General features: G+C 31.4%; 1 protein-coding gene across 5 annotated transcripts in view; it reads left to right on the top strand.

The window, feature by feature from the left end:
* LOC130904013 (paired box protein Pax-5) overlaps positions 1–25590 on the top strand; it is a 265691-nt gene that overhangs the window by 47099 nt on the left and 193002 nt on the right. For 3 of the 5 annotated variants that reach the window (XM_057816498.1, XM_057816500.1, XM_057816501.1), the window contains exon 3: positions 9520–9567. In XM_057816498.1, the coding sequence (XP_057672481.1) occupies positions 9520–9567 (48 nt within the window). The remainder of the gene's footprint in view (positions 1–9519; positions 9568–25590) is intronic. The other 2 variants (XM_057816502.1, XM_057816499.1) reach the window with 1 other exon arrangement.

Genomic DNA, 25590 nt, shown 5'->3' on the forward strand with positions numbered 1-25590 from the left:
TGATAACTCTCTTAAATTGCTCATCGATTTAAAATTGATTTATAATTTTTTTCGGTACATTAACGTAATGTTCTGATTATAAAGCAAATTTCAGAGAGATATCAGTAAAGGGAGAAGCAGTAAATTATTTGATTATTAAACCTAAAAGCAATTTAGTAAGTCGGGGTTTATTATGGTAAATGTGAAAAAAATGTTAACATGATGAATATAATTAGTAAAGCGGCAAATTCACTTTGATCAGTGAAAATTTCATAGTTGTAAATGTTTATCATTTATTTTATTCGCTTGATGTCCTATTCTTTGATTTTAAATTAAGATAATATATTAAAAAAATTGTAAACTTTTTGATTTCTATGAAAAACACATTTGTTCTCAAGAGGGTTCCAACTAAATTATATCAAACCTTTAGTGGAGAGAGTACAACTCTCAAAATCATGAATGGAAAGAGATTCAACTGATTCTTTATTTTGGGAGTAGTTAATGTAAAAAAAACACATATCTTTTTTACCAGTTTGCGAGGAATATGGAAAAAATTGTGAACACATTTTCGGTATCAGAAACAATGATAATATATTATTATGAATCAAAATTAGTACAACTAATGCAATAAAAAATTCTTCACTCGTACATTCCATCTCTAATTACTAAGAAAATAATAAAGAATCATAATTTTCAGCTCAAAATTATTGAATGAAAGAATGTTTACTAGCCAGATTTATAAAGTAGAAGATAAAAACACTATATAGAAATTATTCTTACCAGTTAGGAGACTCGAAGATGACCAAGAAAGTCAAGATACCCGAATAGTAATTTACAAAATGAAATTGTCCTGGAATTTTTTTAGTAAATTAGGTGCAGGAGACTAGATTTCTTTCAGCGGACTGTTTTTTAACTAGTTGATCATGCAGGCTACAAAAATTGCGTTCCAAAATATCAAATTCCAACACGCACTTACATACAGATCTTAAAAACAGTGTAGCGGGTCCAGTTTCTATCATGGGAACTTAGTTACGTCACTCTGTGGCGTTGTGATCGAGGGATAGAAAATAAGCGCATGCGCAATGCAACTTAACTGTGTGAATAGCTGAAACTCTAGAGCTATACAAAAAGAACTGTTTTGAAGAGCTCCTTGAAATTTTAGAAGCAGAACAAATAATTTTTTTCAAATAAAATGAGAGGAAATACCAAGCCCAATTTCCATTAACTAAAGGAACGATACAATTTATTATTGCCAATATAGAGAGAATTATGAAGAATAGGAAAGATGAGTAAGTGGACTCAGAGCATTTTATGTTTCTTGAAAATCTCAACACTTTTGTCTTTGTAGTACTTATACAATGCAATAATTAGGCAAAGTTACGAATAACTTTAAGATTTATAGCTGTCGGATCAACACTACAGACTATAGTAGATTTCACAGGTAGTTAGGTAGGTGTTATAATGTTTAGGAAGACTAGAAAATCTCGAGAGATGTATAGGTTCTTACAGGTATTGATAAAATTCCAATGGAAGCCGATTAATCGAAAAAGTATTAACTTATATAGCAAGGCTTTGTGCTGAAATGATTAAAATCCTCGATACGGATCAGCAAAGAAGGTTTAAAAATAATTTGATAGTATAATTCATTTTCCTAGGTGTTTATGTACGGAAGATTGCATTCACGTGAAAATATTATCCCCTAGAGGAACTCAGACATTTTAGATATGAGATAAACATGTGCATGAATTCCTTATAGATGGAAAGATAGCAACAATTATCGAAAAAGCTAACCATACTAATTTTGGGAAAACTAGATAAGCTTCGATATAATAGACACAATCTATTTAGACAAAACACAATATGCTCAAGGCTTCCTCTTAGCATTTCTGTGTTATATTTCATAAATGAAATTATAATTTGTTATACTTATTATTGATATTGTTAGCATTTTTCTCTTCATCAAGATTAATAAAAAATATGTCGTCAAAATTAATCATTTATCCACTAAAGGAATATTTTTATGAATTTGAATTGTGGTCTTGTATTCTATGTTCTACTTCTTGTTCATTTTTGTCTGTCTGGTTGTATTTCAAGTGTAGATTATGTTACTATTCCTGATGCTTGATTCTTCCAACATACATCGCTCTTGAACCATGACAAAATCTTGTTTTGATTTTGCCCATTTCGTCATTTTGGTTTTATTAGTTTTATTAGTACTATCTTTATACAATTTTTTCAATGCAATTAATGAACCAAGTGATTCGAGTGCAGCAAATGCTCATAATATAGAAATAATACTTTTTGATTGACTAAGTCTTGAGATAATTCAATGAAATTATTCCAGTGATAGTTACTCTTTTTTCGTACTGTTGCAAGTTCAGAAGACAGGGATGTTCCCATGTTTTGAACTCAATTTCCTTTTGGAATTTATTTCTAAATTTCAGTATTTCAGTAGTATACAAGTTTTCTATGACTGATCAACATTTGGAGTCTGGTTCGCTCAAATGTTTCTCTTTATCAATTATGAGTGTTAGTTCTTCCTTGCATGCTTCTAAAACGGTATAGTTTTCCATAAACTCACTAGATTCTGTTATTTGCTTAACCGACAGAACATGGTACTCTTCCATACTCCAGTTGAAAAATTAAATATTAAACTTCAAATGAAGTATAATGAATAAAAAAAATTCTCTGGAATACAAATCAACTGTATAAAGCACTCGCCGATTTTAGATTGTATGCTTTATGTCAAACATTTCATTCCATCTAAACGTTCTTCATTTTAGGTCTATGAAATAAGAAATTTTCATGCCTACCCTACCCACATCCATCATTAGATAGCAGCACACTGTCATCGCCATTTCAAGCACTTTCAGCCCGCACATGAAAACCACACCGCTATTTAGAAATTGGTCTCGGCTTTAAAACCTGTATGTAACATGTATGTAACAATATTGCACAAACTCGTTGTATTTTTGTGACAGGAAGCAGTGCTGGAAGTCTTCTTTGATGAGGGTCTTTAGGAGCTATGCCGTTTTTTGCTCTACCGCGATTCAAATCGGGTTCCTTTTAAAGCAGATTTTATCTCCGGAAACAAAAAAAAATTGCACGGTGCCAAATCTAGTGAGTACGGAGTTTGTTTGAGAACGATAGCGCGTTATGGGCAGATGCGTTGTCCTGGTGCAAAATCCACGAGTGAGTTGTTTCTCCACAACACGCCGTTTTTTACTAACTCGTTTTCACAGTGTTGCCAAAAGTGACAAATAGTAAATCTGTTTGACATTCTGACTTTCTAGAACCCATTCAGTCATCACGATAGCATTAATGTCGGAAAAAACGATCAACATTGCCTTGAATTTTTCCCCATAGACCTCTTGCAACAATTTATAGCGCTAGGTAGGAGTTTTTTTCAATTTAACGAGAACGTGATTCAGGACGTGCATAGACAAGATATCTAGATACCCAACGCACTACTCGTTTTTTACCCAACCCGTCTAGTGCGCCCTCTAGACGCGCAGTCTCGATATTTAATAGCCAGACCTCGTAAAACACACACCTGAGAGATGGCCAATGATCGCACAGAGGATACCACATTATCCGTTTTCGATGTTCCAGGGTTACTACAAACGCGACAAAAACATCGATTGGGTATGAATATAATATATACTTAAATTGTGAAAATAAATTGCAATAAACATTATTATTTGGAACGCATTTCGAAAGATTTAAACTCGGGTGTGGAATATATATTTTTTTCGTGATAATTCGTCTTGATTTTAGGTCTCTTTTCTATGAAAATCAGTTTATCACGATAAACAGTATTTACAAAATTTTAATGAGATTTTTTATACGGGACGACATCGTGTTTCCACCCAATGCACGAAGTTTTTCTATTATAAAAACAATATTTATCAGTATCAATTCCAGTTATATAACGTCTTGTATTTCCTTCTCTATAACTTATATCTCTCATATTATGGAGGCTTGCAGAAATTTAGAATGACTTATTTTGTTAAGCAAACTAAAATTTTTATTTTGTAAACTGTTCTCCAATGTTACACATATAACAAGTATTTTGTAATAGAATCCATCTACGGTTTCTCGACTATAATTTTAAGATTTTTTCTTTAGTGTGAATGCTTTACAGTATATCTATATAGTTAGTAACTTAGGTGCCAAATACATGTCCATCGAACTTAATTTACCTTCATCCAGGAGTTCCTCCTATGGAAGCAAGCAGCAATTGAAGATGTCTTTGTTGAGTCTGTTTATAAACATACATTATATAAGATCGCAATGATAAATAGTTTATTTCCTTGTTTTTTGTTGTCGTCCCGAACGTTTAACGTGGAAGATGACTCGCGAGAGTTTCTTAACAAATTTTACAGTAAATTCAAGAATTATATTGTATAGAAATTTTTCAATTGTATTTTTCTATTACTGAAGGACGTTTATAATCCTAATGTTTCCTATTCTCTTTCCGTGTTATAGATACAGATATTAAATAAAGCACTATCGATATTTGAATGCCCTAAAAACATAGTTACAAGTATATGAAATGAATATCTAAAATCTACAACACAGCTTTTAACTAGTAGTTAACGTCAATATCATCCACCAGTTTATAAATTTTATAGCTGATTGTATGTACACAAACATGTAACTGACGTAACGTGAACACCATTATGTAAAATAACTTCTCAATTAAGTTAAAAAATATCCGTCGAGGATTGACAAGTAACATTAAGATTCACATCTAAACATTCCGAGTGTAAGTCGACATGCATCTTGTTGCGAAATACGCAGTTCCACTGCAACCACCAGTACTAAAAATGCCAACCTAAATGGGTTAGACATGATTTTGTAGTACCGTTTCACATTCAATATAATAATAATTATGATGATTACAATGGAGTACATTCGATATAAAGGAACAGTAAATGAAAGTAATGCGTAAGCTGAAGAAAATATTTCAATCTAAATATGATATTAATAAAAATATGTTAGATGTTATTAGAAAAATATAAAGAAAGACAAATATAGTCAACGTAAGAATTATAGTTTATAGTATATAGTATAGTATAGGCTAACTGAAAAGCAAAGTTAATTCGAAAGCATAATGAATACACGCCTACTGTATGCCTACTTATGGACATAAGTCTTTTGGATAAAACGCCACTACGACTTTTGTCTTTGGGTGTTATGTATATCTCTTCACAAATACCCAGGATGGAGTGTGAAATGAAATCTATTTTTATATTGTACTGAACCTTGGAATTACAATTTTGCTTTGTCATAAATAATTTAATGTGCAATTCAATTGTCTATCACTAAGATTGCTAGTTTGATAGAGTAAAGCCAATAATTTTTTTCTATGACCTCACATGCGAATTTGCGAATATACAAAGCATAGATTCGTAGTCATAAAAATATTTGAAAATGGATTAGATTTTCTTTCATAATCAAATAAAAGTCAAGTTCGTTCCTTGGAAAAATTCCTTTCTACAATTTGCGCTTGGCCTCCTTTATCATAATATTGGCCAAGATAGTAAGCAGTATCTTTTTTAAAAACTGTCGATTCTCTTGATTTAAGTGTCTATGAAATAAATAAAAGTTTTCCCCGTTTAATTAAAATGAACATTCCAATCACTATATGAAAGACCAGATAATATTTTCCAATACTAGTTTGACATATATTTAAAGGAGTAAGCGTATAAAAATTTTGATTGTTTCTTAGGAGGAATAGTGAATTGAATTCAATGATAATCTTTAAAAAAACGCCTATATGATGATGTACCTGATTGCAGTCTATATTACACAGAATTTCAGATGAAACTCAATGACAACCGTGTTCCCACTTATTGGTAACATGAAATGCGTAGGTATAGAGATGTTGAATGACTAGCATATCTGCATATATAGAATTATAAATTATGATGAGCTAACAAAGATAGAGAACATGAATAGGTATTAAACAGAAGTTCATGTTAAGAATATCATGGAAAACCTATTAGTTTTGGCGAGATATAAGCTCCTTATTTTTAATATCTGTTATATTTATAGCAAGCTTGTCGGAAAGATGTTCATATTTAAAAAAAAAAACATTTAAGTTTGAAATACCAGTAAAAAAGTTTTTTGTGATATTTAACATACACATGAGAATAAATAATACTTCACTTTGATCCAGTCAGTGAGAAGAAATTTGTTAGTAGATTCTTCAGTTTTTCTCACCAATATTATTGATGAGTTGAAGCTCCACTATTTGTAACACATCTTCTAATACGTCTATGTATCTCATTACATGCCTCTTCTATCTCATGTAGAAGAACCAAAGTTTGAAAAGAAACGCTGTGAAGTTTGTAACTTTCTTTTGATTACTCCTTTGAATATTTTCAATAAGGGTCAAATCCGGAGATTTTAGAAAGCCTTGTGGAAATAGTCTAGCGTATCTATGTGTCGATGAGACCCTGAAGGTGCTTTGAACTGTAAGCAATGTCACCCCATAGGTACTATAGTTTCAACCGGGCGATGTAAATACCACTCAACAAAAAAATGAGACACAAGATTTTCGCTGCGCCTCCTTCACAGCCTTGCTCCATCTTAGTACTAAGTAGAAATAGGAATCATCACTGAAACAGTCCAACCTTCTTATCTCATACGAAACAATTAATTAGAATTGATAACCTTAGGCAACGATCTTGCTCTTCTATTTGCTTAGTCAGTTGTCTTGTGCCATTGACTTTGTGTTTGCCTTTCTTTCTTGAAATGTAATAAGTAAAGCCACTCTACTGCAAAAATTTCTGTAATGTGATATCTCCATTTGTCTGTCGGTCTAGTATTGATAGCAAAAATAATTGAATGAGAACGGGAATATTCAAATGATCTGATCAACTCAAATTTCAATTTTATATACAGACTTATATGATAAACATGTACGGTAAATGTTTTTGGTAAGACATATTCCAATAGTCCAATTATAATTGTGATCATTAGTCTCAATGATTTTCTAAATATTTACAGTTACAAAAGAATTTCCTTCATTTATCTCTTTAATCTCAAATTTCTTGTGCAACCGATTAGAAATAGATATCAAATATGAAAAACATCTTATTAACACAAAATTCACCCAATGATAATGCTATTATCATTCTGGTCTTCCTCGGCACTAAATCTTAAGCGTTAATACAGAAACGCCACTTCACGAAGTTAAGATGCTTTTGTATCTTTTGAAACAGTTAGTTAGCGTAGCAACACTATTATTTACAGGTTGACATCATTAATTCATGAACGGACATAAGAGAAGAATGATTGCACTGTTGAAATAAAGTGAATGGAACATTTTGTGTCAAACTCTGGAATTCCAGAACTCTATTGTGAGTCTCGAAAGCAGTGAAATCGCGCAATCGTTTGCAATAACTGTCCAATCTGTAGTTGTCGGCAAGCGATAGTTTTCTTTTAGGTAACTATTAAATGTAATTGAAATGTGGATAAATATATGACTCTGATTATTTTAACTCGAACTTAATTACAATTTCTATCTGAGTTTTGCACGTTTATCTAGATTTATTTGTAGCATTAAGCACAAACTAAGACACATATTTTGTGTGTTTACATAAATTACTAGGTATATAATAGTATAAAAAAAATGTTCATGAGCGGTGTCTGTATATGCAGAGATTTATTTATCTTTTCTTTACAAGCTGGTTTAGGAACAGTTATTATCTATAGTTTTTTTCGTGAGAGGATTATATGAACCCTGAATTGGTGTCATCTCAGTTTATATGGAATTATAAAACTATTGTGAATCTGTTACTAAAGACGTTTCACTGGCATCTGGATGATTATCGTAACCTAGGATTTTTATAAACCATTCGTTTTTTATCAATTTAAAGTACTTTTATTACTTTATTAGTGAAGTCGAACCAATAATTTATATTTTGGTGATATGATGGAGCATTTTTAAGGAATTTTATCAGTATGTACAATTGAGAAAACTGATAATCTGACAATCTCGTAGCTAAATACATTCTTGTCACGTGGAAAAACCAAAAAATGTGGTCTGTTGTTACAAGAGGGTTATGGCAAAACAGCATCAGCGGTATCTCCATAATTCGATGCACAATATAATTACCTCCTTTTTCTTGCTAAATATGGATTTCTGGACGTCTGATTGTAGAACAACAACAACATAACTCCCAGCTGATATATCATTTAGAAAAATCGTATATCATAAATAATAGCCGTCCAAATAATTCATCTAACAGTCTAGATCTCTTTTTTGTCCAAATCGGTATATTATCCTTCTGAAGCTATCTTGCGAGCCAACTCAAAATCTTATTTCTTCGCTGGATTCAATATCACGCCATAATTAATACCAGATTTTATCTTCTTCGCGCCAGTTTAAAGAATAACGACAGTAGTTTGCAGTCAAAGGGAGCATTTAACTGTGGAAGATATGAGAACAGAACTAAGAGTCGAATGTGTTGGCGATTTGGTCAACGCAAATTTTTAGCATTCTGTTACTTTTCTTCGACATCTTCGAACATCGTATTCTGGTATACTTTACGTAAGTGGAAGAGCTTAACTATATTCGTACTCTTCGGCTTTTATCAATAAATTTCTCGGAAACAAATTTGTGACAATATAAGTTGAAAGTCTTTTTCATACATATGGTTATGATTAAGGGTAATTTTGTTTGTTGTATTCCTTTGTATATTAATAATTCTTTTCACTACTCTCCACGTTTGATGTCTTGGTAGTAATTCGAACTTAATTATCACACGAATTATTATATTTGAAATAATGTGATTTCTCTATTAACAATATCCACAACCTCATTCATACAGTTTATATTGGACGAATAACTATTGATTGCCGGTCATATTTGTTTACATTCAATTAATTTTGATGACATAAAATGTTGTGACTCTAGAAACAGTAGCCATTCATAAGAGGGAACGGATTTTAACAAAAGAATTTCGAAGCACGAAGGATATGCACCTTCGACTACTTATTCACTTCAGAAATGTAGGAATATTTGAAATTTATGCTACGTATTTTTCATAAATAATCTCTTCTATAATTTTTTTCTCATCATTAAGGCTTTAGTATACTGAAGTTTCCATACAATTTCCCAAAAAATTTACGCAATAGATTTTGCTCATAATTATGAAATTTTCAAGTAACTATTTTCATGACCGACTTTATCTTCAATATTCTCTAATATTCCCAATTTACTTCACAAGTCCACTCTTCAATATTCCATATATTTTATAAATAATTTTTGTTGTAACACCACTGAGAGCCCTGACCATATATAAAATATTTTTCATAATAGGTTATAATTTTTGGCATACTTCAAAAATATATATAATTTATGCTTATAAAAAAAATAAAGAGCTCTATAAGTGGAGTTACAATGTACTGCATTTGTAAGAAAAAGGAAGTTTTCGTGAATTATTCACAATAAACAATTCCAACTATGCTTGTTCAATGCAAATCAGCTGTAAAGCATTAATTTGAATGTTACTTGAATTGAAATAGTTTTTTCAGGGGACGGAGGTTCCCACGTTGGATCTTCTTCTAGTGACGGTGAGTGACAAATTTTTATATAATTTCACATTAAAAAATAATGATCTCTTCAAGAGACAAACCTCCGTTAACACCGACAAAAATTCCACGAAAAATATAAATGTCCTTTGTAAAAAGTTAAGTTTAAATGAAACTGCCTATATTTTATGTACAATACGAGGTAGGATCCTTAATAATTTGCGGGTTTAACACGTTAACTGTCAAATAGGAAATAATTAACTTCCTCTTACTTAAGTCAACTACAAAATAATTAGTTAGGCTTTTTTTGAAGCCTAATTTTCTACACCTTTTTGTGATAAATTTGTATTCACGATTATATTAGTGTTTTAAGTAATATAATACGATAAAATCAAATTCTGAAAATTGCTTTGGCAGTCAAGATGTTACCAGGGATCATTTGTGGCAATGTTGAAAAAAAAAGTATTTTACATGTATCATCTTGTTTCATTAACAGGACATTATCTCTGTAACAGAATATTTTACTGTATGGTGTGAGTGTGTAATGAAGGAAATAAAATTAGCCAGCTCTTTCACGTTCAAAAATGTCTAGTTATTGTAGTTATTAGTTTTATTTGTTCTACCTTTATTTTTGTGTTCCCAGTGCAACCAACTATGGCTATGATTGTGTATGTACGTACCCAAACTATTGATATTTATAATCGTAATTTATTGTTCTATTTTGGTGTATACTTAGCACCTTCTTTTTATTTTGTATATTTATATATTGATCATAAAACTAATTAACTATGTAGCGATAGCCATTTCACAATCATAATATGTAAATTGTACACAGCACCCACTTATATACCTCTTCATGCTTCTAACATAATGATAACTCTACTTGCTCATGAATTTTCTTGTTGACTTCAAGGCGATTATTGTGTTAGAATTATATGAGAACTGGATTTGTGGTTTTCTTCTTCTTTTTCTTCATCGTATGCTAGGACTTGGTCTGGGTTTTGCATCAATGGTTGCCTGGCTGCTGCTGGGATGATGAAGACCAGCTTTCATACTAGCTTGTAGGTGGTCGTCCTGGTATTCGGGATACATTCGGTTTTTCTTCCTTTACAATTTTTGCACAACCGGTCATCTGATATTCTGTCCACGTGGTCTCTCCATTCCCTTCACCGATTTCTCGTCCATCTCACTACATCTTGGATAACACATATCTCGCTTATTTCATCATTTCTCTTGTAATCAAATAATGTGTGTCCCGCAATTGATCTCAGCGTTCGCATTTCAGTAGCTCTTAAAAGCCGCTTGGTTATGGTGATCTTCTTATGGTCTCTATCGCGTATGTCATTACTGGTTTCACACAGGTCTTGTATATTCCGACTTCGCTCCTGGTAGTCATATATTTATTGTTATATGTTGAGCTTTTACTTCATTCTTCAGATTTTTATCACTTGTTATGGTCGCTCTTAGATATTTGAATTAAATCACTTCTTCTACACTCTGATCGTATATCGCGAGCTGACATCTTCCTAGTTCTCTGGATACAGTGAAAGATTTGGTTTTCAGTTTACAGTAGCCTTTGTAAGTTATCTTCGTCTTCTGAGATGATCACTTCATCATCAGCATAACATACTATTTTTATATCTTTGTTCCCCATCCGGTATCCTCTTCCAGCTTGCATTACCTCGTTTATAATCTCATCCATTATAATACTGAACAATATCGGGCTTAAGCTTGTCCTTGTCAGGTTCCTGGCTTCACAGGTATTCGTAGCTCAGTTTATAATTTTTATTCTGACATATGTGTAATTATCAGTGTTAAGGTCATCGATTATTTTTATTATGTTGAGGTGATATATAATTCTTTTCAGTAGAGTTGTTAAATCCCTCAACCGTACCCTATCAAGTGCTTGGGTGAGATCAATGAAGCACATATAGTCTTTAGCCTTTTCCGTAATTTTTGCATCTACAGCAGACCTGTTCGTTCTGAATCCCTCAGTAGATGATAGTAGATGACTATTTCTTATAGATTCATACTTATTATATGTCACTGCTTTGGATCTATACAGCAAGTACGATTTTCTCTTCTCATCAGCCAGCATCTTAATTTTTTTTCTAAAACAGGGTTTAGTATTTGATCTTCCCCCGTTCTTTATTGTTCTTCTTCCAAACGCTTCCTCTGCTGCTTCCAGTATGTTCCCTCTTAGCTTTGCCCATGCCGTTTCGACGTTTGCATAGACTTGGATGCTTTTCTTTGTCCAAGCCTTTATAGTTATTGGTATTTAGTTGAGTCTTTGGATAGGGATTCTATATCGAATTTATTTCTTTCTTCGATGGATTTCTTACGGAGTGGTTGCACGACTGTTCACATTTTCGCTATCACAAGATGGTGGTTTGTTCCAGCGTTGGCAGAAGCCAAAGATCTCACGTCCTCTATTCTTGTCAGAAGGATATTTCTATTTGTGACCACGAAGTCTATTGTTGACCTGTTTCCTCGTGTGTTTTCGAAGGTATACTTATGTTGTGGTTCATGTGGGCAGAAGGTGTTATTAATTCTTAGTTCATTCTATATGCACATTTGTATCATTTGATCACTACTTTCATTTATTGTCTCCTCGTTGTATCGATTTTTGATTCCGGGTACAACTTTATGACCAATTCTCGCATTGAAATCTCTCAGAATTATTACCTTATCCTTGTTAGATATACCATCCAAAATTGTTTATAATATGTGGTAGAATAAGTTTATGTCTGCTTGTGATTTGCTCGCATCAGTCACATAAACACTTATTATGTGTGTTGGTTTTGACCTTTGTAGTTGGATTATCACCTTTAATAGTTTGTCCTTAATGTATTTCACATTGTTGATGTGGGCTTCAAATTTCTCATGTAGCAGTAGGCCTACTCCTGATGCTGCTCTCTCATTTTTATCTTTGCCGCTATATATCAGTATGTACTCCCCATATTTACTGTTTCCATTGGCCTTATTTTTGGTCCCCGATAGGGCACATATGTCTAACTTATGTCATTTCATTCCAAGAATAACTTCTTGATCCTTGTTATTAAATGATGTTACATCCCAACATCCCACTCTGAGTAAAATCGGCTTCCGTATGCGTTTAGTCCTTGTTCCCGCTAGATCGTTATCATTGGATCCAGTCAATTCCGAGGCTATGTCATTGATTTTAGGAGCACCTCAAATTTGCCCAAGCAGGTCGCTGGCCTCGCTTGAAATCCTCTTCTTTTATCTAGGCTTGGGACCACCTATGAAAGCACTTGGCTAATCAGTGCACCCAGCGCAGTCATAGGTAGAGTTTTGTATTGTGGTTTACAATAAGACATATTTGAAGGAGAGGTATTAGTAAGAATAGTTGAAATTTCGGTTCAGGCTTCAAAATATTGACTCTGCAGGCTCCACATGATGCATCTTCTTAGAAAACTTGAAATAAGAAGTTTGTAGATTCACTGCAAAGTATAAATTGTGAAATTATATTATCAAGATGAATAAAATTGAGAAATATATGTTTATTGTAGCATACTAATTAATCAATAATTGAATTTTTTCTTTTTGCTTGTATATTTTTATATTTAAAAAACAATTGTTTCTAAAGAAAAATAAAACATTTTTATTCCAACAATCTTTTTACAGGTTTGCGAATTTTCCTTAAGTCAAAAAAATTAATGAATTACTAAATACTTAAACTCACAATATCACCGCTTATACTCAAAACTAACAAATAAAAAAGATTCTATTCCACCTTTACCACATGTTATGTATTTAAACCATTACTATCAAAATATTTGATAAAACATAACTTCAGTCAATCTATAAACAATGAAAAAAATATTAAAGTCATCGAAAGGAAATTATTAAACAATTGTTGAACAAGGTATTTATAAACTTCAATTGATTATTTCGTGATTTGAGTATAGGAGGCCGTAGAAATTACATAATTACACCTCGAGCTTTTTTTTAGTATTTGTAAAATTAATGATACACAGAAAATCGCAAATAACTGACTGCGGGATATTGCACCATCTATAAGTAGCTAGTCTATGAAAATGAGTATGTAGTTAGCATAAATTGATATTTCTTTGATAGTCAGTTTTGTTGGCTTACGAAATGGTTTAAAATACATACATGGCAATTGTGTTGTTCTCAAAGAATGAATTACCATAACATTTTTCACTTGAAATATGTTCGTATATGAACAGTGTCCATTAATATAAAGAACAGAATAAAAAATATGAATACTAAATAATCCAAATTAATAAAAAGGGAATAACTCGTCACTGAAGAAGTTTACATAAAACAAATACTAGTAGCTAAAGAAATCATCAATTTTAAATAGATCTTTGTCTGGCTCACAATCTACATTATTATAATAAAAACCAATTCAATTGGTAGGTACTTCAATGGTGTCAGATGCAGGTATCTATTAAATATTCTTTTTTGTGATTGTAAATCAAAAATGTTTTTTGCTTCGTTTCTGAGAGAACAGTATAATATAGTGGAGCTGCATATAATGATGATTTTAAATGAAATAAAAATAATAGTGAAGAAATTATATATATTATTTTCAACTCAATTATTCCGTGGTAACTTGAGGGAATTTATATTTTTTGTTTGGATGTTGACGCTAAAATGTTTTTTTCAATTTGTGGACAAATTTCCATGGGGATGTAAACAGATTTAGCGGCTTTATACGAGCAATGCAATGCTCAGTTGTTCTTAATTAAAAAATAAATTATTAAATAAGTAGATACAAAAAATATATAGACCTTTTGGCATTGTCATAATCTTGACTTAAACTTATGGTGATGGAATGAATTAAGTTTTTCTATCTGAATTTCTACAACGATCTTTGATATTTTAACATTTTTGATAAATGATATGTGGGATGTGATAAATAGGTGTAAAATAAAAAATAAACTAATGTTTCTTAAATATTTCACGAAATAGTAGTCAACGTATTGAACGAAACTTTCAATGGAAATATTTTTGGTTAGATCATCATTTTCTAATCTGCGACTCATATTTATATATTGATTTCCAAACTAAAAATTTAAAAAGCTGAATAGGAAGAAATTTTTATTTATGAATTTACTCTCAAACCTTCCACAACAAAACCGAAAATATATTTTCAAATAATGACAAGCCTGTGAGAGTTTTTAAGAAAAAATTTTAAAATCTTAGAAAATCAAGAATTCAACCAAATTTCTTCAATAGTGTATTACACTACAAGGGCCGAAAGCTGTAGTGTAATGCGCGCCTGTACTTTCTTGCACTTTCATCCTTACTATGAAAGAAGAAAGTACGTACTTTCGACCGGGGTATGAAGAAAAACTGTTTTGGAAAGCATAGGGGATAAAGTATCTTATCAGCACTAAGCGTCTATTAAGAATACTAAAATAGAACCCAGGAAAAAAGATTTATGTTAAGAAATCTGACCGGAACCATTTTAACCTGTTGTTTGGTCTCGTATATTTACATGGGAAATATATTTGGAGATTACTAAGGTTTTGAAGCAACTATTTTCTATTGAATTACTTTTTAATAGGACGAAGCGCTGCCCCACCTTTTTCTTGAATTTTTGGACAATATGAAATGTATGTCTATTAAATAACGGTAATCATTTCCAATTCGCTTATTTTTTAATGCTTTACTTTCTGCTATTTTCATTAGTTCTATTTATTGGAAATAATCAGACACCCCTCACGTTTTGTATTGTTTTGTGTGTTCATAATATCAATGTAAAAATGATTATTGAAAATTGGGAATCTTGCTTACGGGTAGAAGGACGCTACTTCACTTAATTCTCTCAATTCTAATTTATGTTTGTACTTCTTTTACTCTATCATGTGAGGTAAACTCAGTACAATGCTCTTTATCTTTTTATTTATTTTTACATGCTATTTCAAACTTATTTTCATAGAAATAATGATAATATTTTTGTAATAATTTTGATTTTTAATTTCAATTTTTGTAATAATATTGATATTTTGATAAGAACTTCAAACCAATATAAAGTGAGAATAGTCCCAGAACTTTTTCCAGAATAGGAATAGAATTCTTCTTCATTTCAAAATTAATTGAGAATATTTCAGTCAAAAGCCATCTTCCATTGCTGTTTCTTGTAAAGATCATCCATTTTTCTCGCCTATAATTTGTTCCTCAATATTTCATCTTGTGCCTTATATCAATTTCTGTTCTTATATAGACGCATCTATAAGGAAACGAATAATAGTTTATTAGTGTAGGAGTGCTATTCCAAAGTCCCGTTACAATTTCAATTATTTGTTGAACAAATAAAGTCAAGGAATAAATTTCAATTTGGAATGCGACACGAATGATAACAATAGCCAATATGTCAATACAAAAGTAGATAGTATCAGATCCAATACCAGGGTTGTGGTTAATGCTTAACTAGCCAATTAACCAGCCCTAATTGTATCTGCCACGCCACATTTATTTTGTAATTAGAAACAAGATAGAATTGTCCGATATCATTGTCCGTATTGTCAATGTATGAAAATTAATTAATTCCCTTTGTTGTGAGTTATGTTGAAATCATATTAAATAAACAAAGTTTCTGTTTCAAATACAACATAAACAGATGTAAACATTTGCCGTAGAATTTTGAGCTGGGATCTTTCAAGATGCTTTTTTATTTTCATGTTATCAGTCAACTTATTAATGGGTATAGTATTCTTCTCAAACTTTCTATTGTTAATATATACAGATCGTTGAGAAACTCTTCTACCAAACTCATTAAAAAATTTGTAACTCCATATGCAATCGATCAAGTTCAAAATTTGTGTCTGGGATTATTTTTGAGATATATTTAAATAAATCTGATGTGACAATATCAACATAATCTTTCGTTATTAGTGGTTAGGTTAAATGGCGATAAAATTATTTTTGTATCTTTAGCTTCATTTGGCAGGAGTATTTCTGTTACCCAATATACATTGAGGTGGCTTCAAGTCTTGTGTATTCAACTGAATTGCTAGATTTTATGTCGTGACATAATCTAATTATTTCATTTCAAAATATTATTGATATACTTCATATTCTCGAGAAACTATCTGTGAAACGTTTTTAATGAAGTGAACAAATCCATAGAGGAACACTTTTTATAGCTTATTGACCTCATAACTAACTGAACGCAAGTTTACTCTCTCTACTAACCCAATTTTAACGCACCAAACAGCAGGACTTTAAAAAAACAGAGTCGTGACATAGAATTATTTACAATTATTATTGTGTTACTTGCTGATTTCATAATTTCGTCAACCAAAGGCGAACCTTGCATGTCAGTCTCCACTGACACCTTTATTTAATGTGGATATTAGTAACCAAACCCACAATACATTTTATTACATCCAGCGCACAATAATGATTTAAAGCCGATGCATACTATTTATTTTTTGTGGTTTCATATTTTTCAATTAATATTATACGATCTAATGATAGGTATTCAATTTCTTATATACAAATTCGATACAATTATATAACAAATAATGTATTCCAGTATTTAACACTGATATATCAAATGACGACTCCAACTTTATTATTTCTTATCGGCTAAGGACGTTTTACGAATTCGTTCACTCCAAAGAATCAGAATAATTTATCTATAAAAATAAAAAAAAAACAAAATAATGGTATGTTTATGTCCATAATGAGAACAATAAGTACAAGGCTTACCTGAAAACTTTCCAGCCTAACAAGGATATAATCATCCATAATCATTTTCATCTTCCAATTTATATACTTTTTCCAGCGATATACTAGCCTTCCAGTTAATAGGCTTTCTCCTCAAAATAGGCATTTACGTATGCGAGAGCTTCTTGGTCTGTTGAGAATTTGCTCAAGTAAAACTTTGAGGTTTCGAAGCAGGAGAAAATCTGTAGTGCAATTCGTAAATTCTATCCACAGCGATCACCTAAGTAAGACATGGTTAGCCTAATAGAAAAGCACTTTCTCTTTCTCAAATGCCTCACTTTTTTGCAATTTTGCTCTCCACCTTATCAGAAAATGATGCTTGATACTGTCCTGTAACTGTTTTACTTTTATGATGGAAGTGAATAAATGCAAAATCATGACTATATTAAAAAGTGGTCGTCGTCACTTTTTCCGTCGATGAAACCGCTTTTGCTTTCTTCTCTTTTCGGAGTAGGTTCGCACTATGCCATCCACTGTCACGTATTTCGAAAATGTGATGGATAAAAAAGCCTGACTCATTTTACCTAAACTATGTCAATAAGGCTTGGAAATGTTCATTCGAACGTTTTTTTTTTTTGGTTCAAAGTGAGCGGCATCCAACACACGAATATTTTTTTAGTTTCTTCTTTCGATATCTTTCTTACCTCAATCCGACGGTCGGTTCGTTCAATACCATTTGGTGAATTTTTTCGATGATATTTGCCGTTCCGAAGGATCGTCATCAGTCGTGAAGTATGATGCAGAGTTTATGCTTAATACTAATTTTTTCCATATTCTGGAAAATGTTCATCTTGACTTATACGTTTATCAAACAGTATCAAAAATAAATGGAATTCAAGTAGAAATTTCTAAACGCATGCACAAAAAATATATTCCCCAATGTACTCGTATATTGATAATTGCTGATATCTTTGAGTTCAGGTATTAAACTTTTCAGATAACCCTCGTATATATGATTTACAGTTAATATTCTTCTACTGTATTCAGTAATACAAGAATTTCAAATTATTATAGTGAATCGAAAGTTTCAAAAATTTCAGATATACATAATTCAAATTATAACCATTGTTCCATTTCATGGGGTATCAGAACATCTTGTGGTGTACATTTCCGAACTAAAGAATCAAAAAGTTATATAGTATAGATGATGTGTTGTTTATTTACGAAACGAACAGGAACGTTTGGGAATATCGGGAGACGCAGAATAATAAATAAATCACAATTGGAAAATCTGCTCTATTCAAATATTTTACCATCATCAATTCGCTCAATTTATAGACGATTTCATCAAACATAATAGCGCATCTGAGCAGGCCAATCCGTGAACTTCAATCAAATATCAAACCACATCCTGTCCAAATAATAGATTTATCATGTTGGAGCATCAGAAATGGGATAACCTCCCTATGCCGGAATTTGGACAGGGCCAGTTAGGTGGATACCGCCAGTTTTAAAATTTTGTTTTGAAGCCCACTTTATAGTATTCTTAAACAGTGGGAACCATTGGGGCAGTTACGTAGATACCGCCAGTTTTAAAACTTTGTTTTGAAGCCCACTTCACAGTATTCTTAAACAGTGGGAACCACGTTCTATTACAATGAAAAGTAACTCTACGGTTTCAAAACTTTCAAGTGGAAATTAACGGTATTTTGACCTGATGCAATAAAGTAAGTGCATCTAACTTTCATCTGGAAAACTATTGAGACTGTTCATTTTCTGAGAACTTACAATTTTCGTCATTTGTTGGTGGCAGATACTGAGTGCCTTCACATTTTTACCTTTCAAAAGACGTGATTTTCACGACTAATATAAATTTAAATTCACCATAAAGTTGTTATCACCTTTAAGCTTTATTTTAAAATGATAATTACTCCGGATCATTATTTACGTAGTTGTAAAGTTTTTAGGTTCAATGCTTCCGCAAAATCTTGAATATTTCCTCACATCAAAATGCAAATACGCCGTCCAGTCCGTTTCAAGGGTACTGTCGGCATTTCTTCTTAGTTTGTGGGTCAGTTTATCGGGGCACAGCAGTGTCCCGCTGTGCTCCTATTAATGCGGGATGTTAGTAGAATATAACCCTTTCTTTACCAGCGTCGGAACAATCATAAAGATGTGTGATATATTAATACCGGCACGACCACATTAACCACCGAATATAAATGTCAACATACCATTTTCAGATTACTATGTGTGCCCTAGAAATCACTTTGGACTCGACACATCACTGTTTTTGCCAACATAGTGTCAGTTCATTTACGCTGATATCAGAGAAAAACACTTCAAAGTGGATATTTTTATAAGTAGTCATATTAAAAAAAAATAAAAGGAACCTAGTCCATTTATTTCACATAAAAAGAAGGAATCGAGAAAAGGTGGCTCATATTTCTATCCAAAACATCAATATTTGTCAGTAAACAATGAGTTGTATTCAGTAGTTAAGTTAAATATATGTCGACATAGATATAAAAGTATCGAAAATGTATGATTTCGAGTAACGAGATAGAATCGTGGTCATATGAGTACGAACTCTGACCTAATGCCTGTTAAATTTTGATTAAATAACTAAGGCTAAAGGCCTATTCAAGTAGCTGTCACTTGAAAACAAATATGACTGATGGACGACACACAAATTTTACTTCTGTTTAACAATATCTCATTTGGAGCAAAAAGTTCTTTACGATGTCATTTTGCGTGCTGATAAAGTATGGAAGTAGATCTGGAAAGGAATGCTGTTAATTTTTTTTTAATTCCGGCTATTATATCGTTCAAATATAAACAGCATCTTTACCACCGATCCAAGGAATATAGAAAACGATAGCTGGATGCAATGAAAATAGTAGATTTAGTAGAAGAAAAGCAAAATACACAAGAATTAGCTCCAAGGACATACATCAGTGTAAGAAAAGTTTTCTCTCAAGTTATGTTAGCTAGATACAGCAGTTCAGCCCCTGCTTCTTTGATTTTCGAAAAACCGTCACATCGGGGGGCAGATTAAAATCTATCCCTAATGTGGACATAAGCTAGAGAATAGATGCAGCCTCCATCTTTGCAGAAAATAAGATATGAAAAAGAAAAAAAACAAAAAGGCCTACTTCATTTCAAAGACTACTTCTGTCTGTAGTTGCGCTGAATTTAATTTAATATTAACCTTTTATAAAAGAATATTCTCAGATACTCAAAGAACAAGTATTGAAAATGTTCCAGAATTTCCATTTGGATGTACAGAAGTGCAATTTTTTTTAAATTATTGTGCGATATAAAAATATGCTGTCTTCACTAGGTTTTATTTAAAAGACATTGGCATCTAGTTTTTAGAAATCTTATACCGAAATAATAAATAATGTCTTTTGAAAATAGGGGCAATGAAAAATAGAACGCACGATAACACTGAGAAAATAGTAAAATCCAGTAGTCCCAATAGCATTAAACATGTTGATTTTCGTCCAGCGGCCATATTAGTGTTTCGTAGATAATGGTTCTGAGCTGCCCTATAGCCATATGACATCAAGCTGGTGTGGAAAGTGAAGCTACGAGATCATCATAAAGCCGAAATCATTTTTATAATTAATACTTAGCAATGGTTTCTCAAATAAAAATTTGTTTGAATTAAAATTCAATTTTTTGTATTATTTTCCACAATGTAGACTTCTATCAGTCTTAAGAAATGCATAGTATGTATGAGATAAAGAAGTGATGACATTGATATGATTTCCATTACGTGGTTTTAAAAACACTAACGTTAATCATTGATCTTCTATAATCCAATGTTATGGAATAACTGAAATAAAAACTTCCATTCATTGATATATAATATAAGAGCAATTGAATAAGATAAAAACCGAAATGCAATCAATAGTTATTTCCACCGTTTACGCTTCAACTTGCGAAACTAATATTGTTTTCTTTTATTTGATTTACGATAAAACCGAGTTTATTAATAGACATTCATTAATTTAAAAATTAATCTACTTTCTACAACATATTCCCGTTAATTAGCAATTCACTCCTACACGACAGCGTATATGGAATAGTTTTGTTCTTTTTGCAAAACTCAACTACCGCAATGCATTTCTCATGATTATTTACACTCACTGGACCAATGGCCGGTAAGCGCGAGGCTACGATGTCGGGCAACACCAAAGCTATTATAAACCGACAGTACCAAGTATGTGATACAAATATTGCGGTAGGTACGGAAGATTCCAACGTGAAATAATTTCTATGCTCTTTTCTGAGAATCTCAAAAAATTCGTTCAAATTAATGGAATTTATAAATTTGTTTTATGCTTCACATACTTGATTCATTAAAGAGAGTAAAAAGAAATAAATAATTCATTAAATCGAAGAATACATAAAACTAGATTCGGTCGTCTACATAATTATGTTGTAATCAGTTTTGTATTTTATTTACCTTCAAACAAATATCTCTCAAACTTTTTTCTTATTCCTCAAAAATTACTTTAAGGCACTAGATATTTTTTTCAGATATTCTATTGATCTTTTAATTAATTTTATCATAATTTTTTTACCATAAACCTCTTATAAAAGGGGCCTTGTGATTATACATATCTCGACATATAGACTATTTTCATGAATTTTGGGATATTTTCCTTTTTAGAACTTTACCAATATTGTTCGAAAATAAGGGGATACATTTATTATCAGATGGATGGTCACGAAATTTGTTGTCAATAAGTGACAAATGCATCGAAAGAATTATTCAAATAAATAAATTGCAATTGCGACGACCTCGCTGTATCTATTGCATAGAAAATATTGCGCAATTATTTACTTCTTCATTGGTTTGATCAACCACTTAAGTAACTTCAATTCAACAATGATACGCTGATTTTATCTACTTTCCAAAATTCAATACATTTAATGACCATTAAATTACAGTTTTATTTTAAAATGAAAGTCAGTTGGTTTTTTGTCTATTAAGTTTTTTCAACATTTGTACAATGGCTTTTAGTAGTGTCTCTAGTTACCTTTTTATTAGTTTATATCAAAAATTCTTTTGATATTTGTATTAAAAATTGTTTGTGGTAATCAAACGAACTGTCAATGGGATTAACTTTAGCAGAATAAAATGATGGATGTAATGAAAATCAGAAAACATTATAAAAAATGAATTATATTAAGTAAAGTAAAGTTGTGGTAATTGTTATTTCTATTTGTATTGTGCGACAGGAGGATATTAAGTTCATAACTTTTTAATAAATCACTGGATTCTGATGATAGTTTCAACTGATTATCAAAAACAAAGAACTCCATAACCATTTTATGCTATATATACTTCGTCCAAAGTTCTTTTTTATTTTGGTAACCTCCAGAAAATGTTATTTTCCAATGTCGTAAAAAATTTTTTTCAGTCCAATGTCGCCAAGCCATTTATTCAGGTTTAGAAAAAAGTAATAGTTATTTGGGGCTAAATCAACAAAATAGAGCGAATAATAAAGCAATTTGTAGATTATTGCCAAGACACATCTACATTTACTTTTATATCGTCCTGGTATACAGAATTTTCATTTTGGCTGAGTTGATGTTGGTTTTATACTCAAATCCACATTAAATCGTTGAATGTATGAACCCAGACAAGAAAAATCGATGAAAATTAACAGGATTTTTGTCAGGGTATTACGCATCAATGGACATGAGGAGATGCTAAGTTTAGCAGAAATTGGAACGTGCATATTCTGTTACGTAGAGGAACAAAACTCTATTCTCAGTCTCTCGAAGTGTGGAAAATTAAGGAGAGCGACTTCAGAGCATAACTTGGAAGTGAAACAAATATATGACGAAGATCTCTGGCATTTAGAGCCATCCCGCATTCTGAACTATCTAAGATGATTGGAAATAATAGATAACCTATAAACATTGAGAATCTCCAGTGCCTCAACAAGAAAAGGGGAAAAATAGATTATTTGGATCGCAGTTTACATGACACCTTAATCACATGAAGACATTTGCTATTCGCTTTTTTCTTCTTCAAAGGTAGTTGATATATCTTTATCGGCTAATTAACTCATCTGGGGCTACTTTTTTGTCGATTCACCGCATGAATTTCACTGTTTTGAAACTCATTTCATCTTTGGTGCAAACTTGCTTGTACTAGAGCTATGAAAAATCATTTCATACAAAATTGTCACACAATTGTATTATTGGTCGTGTAAACGTGGCACCCATACCATTCCTAAACCTAACCTAACCAAAATGATATTTTGAAATTTGAATCACTGATATTTGTGAAAAATCTATGTCCTACACAATGTCTTGTACCTTCAAGCCCGTTCAACACCATACAATAAATTTTTTACCAATCCAGTAAACCACATTTTTACTATTGCTCCGGAGCTCCTTCATTATTTATCTACCTTAGCATTGGTTGGAGTTATGGTATTTCCGGCAAAAATGTATACTTTCTAAGCAAACAAACATTTTTTAATGTTATTGATTTATCTTATTAAAATCAGTATTTTTTTAATAATTTTTGAAAGAATAGTAAAAATTGACATTTTCCTCTAATACTTGGTTATCAATTTTCTTAATATTTTTTTCTTTACTTTATTAAAAAGTGGATCAGTTATATTTCTCGACATTTTGCTTTAAATTTTTGTGAAATATGAATAGGATTCATTCATTTTCCAATTTTCTTATTAGAGTAGTCGATTCGACAATAGATAATTGTATGATTTGAAAAATAAATCTAGATAAAACGTGATATTGATACTTATGCTGCACGCGAATATTTGTAAATTTTATAAGGGATAATTTTAAATTTAGAAATAAAGGTATGAACTTATCTTTTTTTCATCTGAGTAGAAGAATTCCTTGGTTTTTCTGTTTTGCTATTTTGTGGAGGATACTTTCTTGATTTTTCAGATTCTGTTTGGCTTCAGCTCCATATGTAAGTTCAATGTTATTTCACCCAAGCCGGAAAAAATTTCTCTAATTTCTAATTTCTCACACGTTTTGATATGTTTATGCTTCTAACGTTCTTGATTTTAGGTCTCTTCTATTTTAAAATTAGTTTTTTTTTTCAATAATTTTTGAAAGAAAGATGTATATATATATTTTTTTTCCCATTATTTTTTCTCACAAAATAGTGTGCTATCAATGGAAAATACAAAGTAGATGACGTAGTTTGTTCAAATTTGTCTAGAGAAGTAGTATTGTTCTTTCAGTTACTGGGAGAGTCAAAGTCACCTTTACCCGTATTATAAGAGGATCTCATGTTTGTAAAAATGGATATCTAAAGATAAAAGAAAAGAATTGGATTGATGAAATTTCTCATGATATTTTCAACTGGTGATATTCCATTTTTCCTTTGTAATGATATACATTAACAACAATATCGAATAATTGACTTTAAAACCACGATATCACCCCTATTTAGTTAAAAATATCATCGTATGTCTTTGAATGTTGATATTTGATGTAGGAATGATCTGCATTTGATTCAAGTACATAAAAATTCCGACTGCTACTTGATGATTTGGAATATTTATTTCGATATTGAATAATTCAAAATATAATTACTTTGTGCTGTTTTTCTTAAGAGATTTCCATATTATATTTCCCTATATTCCCTATATTCTGAATAAATGTAATTAGATTGACTGGAATCAATCCGCATTTCCTCACAATGATGTTGATATAATCATGAAATTGTTTTGAGTAATTGAGAAATTAATTTTCTCAAACAAAAACAAAACCAAAAAGAGGTAGCATTTGTTGGTACATAATTGACGTGTCAACAATTATGAGCAAATATCTTGTATATAATGTTATTTACACTTGTCTTGTTAACTGCTGGTGCGTAAATTGCTAGCTGGCCTACTGCCTAGTATAAGAACTGTTGTTATATAATTATCGTATATTGTTGGCAGAGGATTTATATGAAAGACATGCTGTTTACTATTGAATAGCTATCGTGATAGTTGACGCCACTAGGATGTATGAGAAAGTTTTGAAATCTTTATTGAAACTTTCAGACAAAAAAGCGTTAATTAACTTATTATAAGAAGTATCAATCATAACGATGTTCTAATAAAAAATTTTTAATAATCAAAACACATAATTAGAAGATTTATGGCCAACATAAAAGCCGCTTCCAAAATCCTACATCTTTCCTATAATTTATGCAAAATGTCACTGCATTTTCTGCTAGACTAATCACCATAACCAGGCAGTCTACACATTTGACTTGATTGTGCCACTAAATCATTCTTTTTTCATTCAATCGATTTCTAATTGGTTGATAATTGAATGAAAAAATAATATTTTAATCAATTCTTGTATATATTAAGGACTTAATTTGATTTTATAATAGCGGTT

This window comes from Diorhabda carinulata, chromosome 2 (assembly GCF_026250575.1).
Source record: "Diorhabda carinulata isolate Delta chromosome 2, icDioCari1.1, whole genome shotgun sequence".
Classification (NCBI taxonomy): Eukaryota; Metazoa; Arthropoda; class Insecta; order Coleoptera; family Chrysomelidae; genus Diorhabda; species Diorhabda carinulata.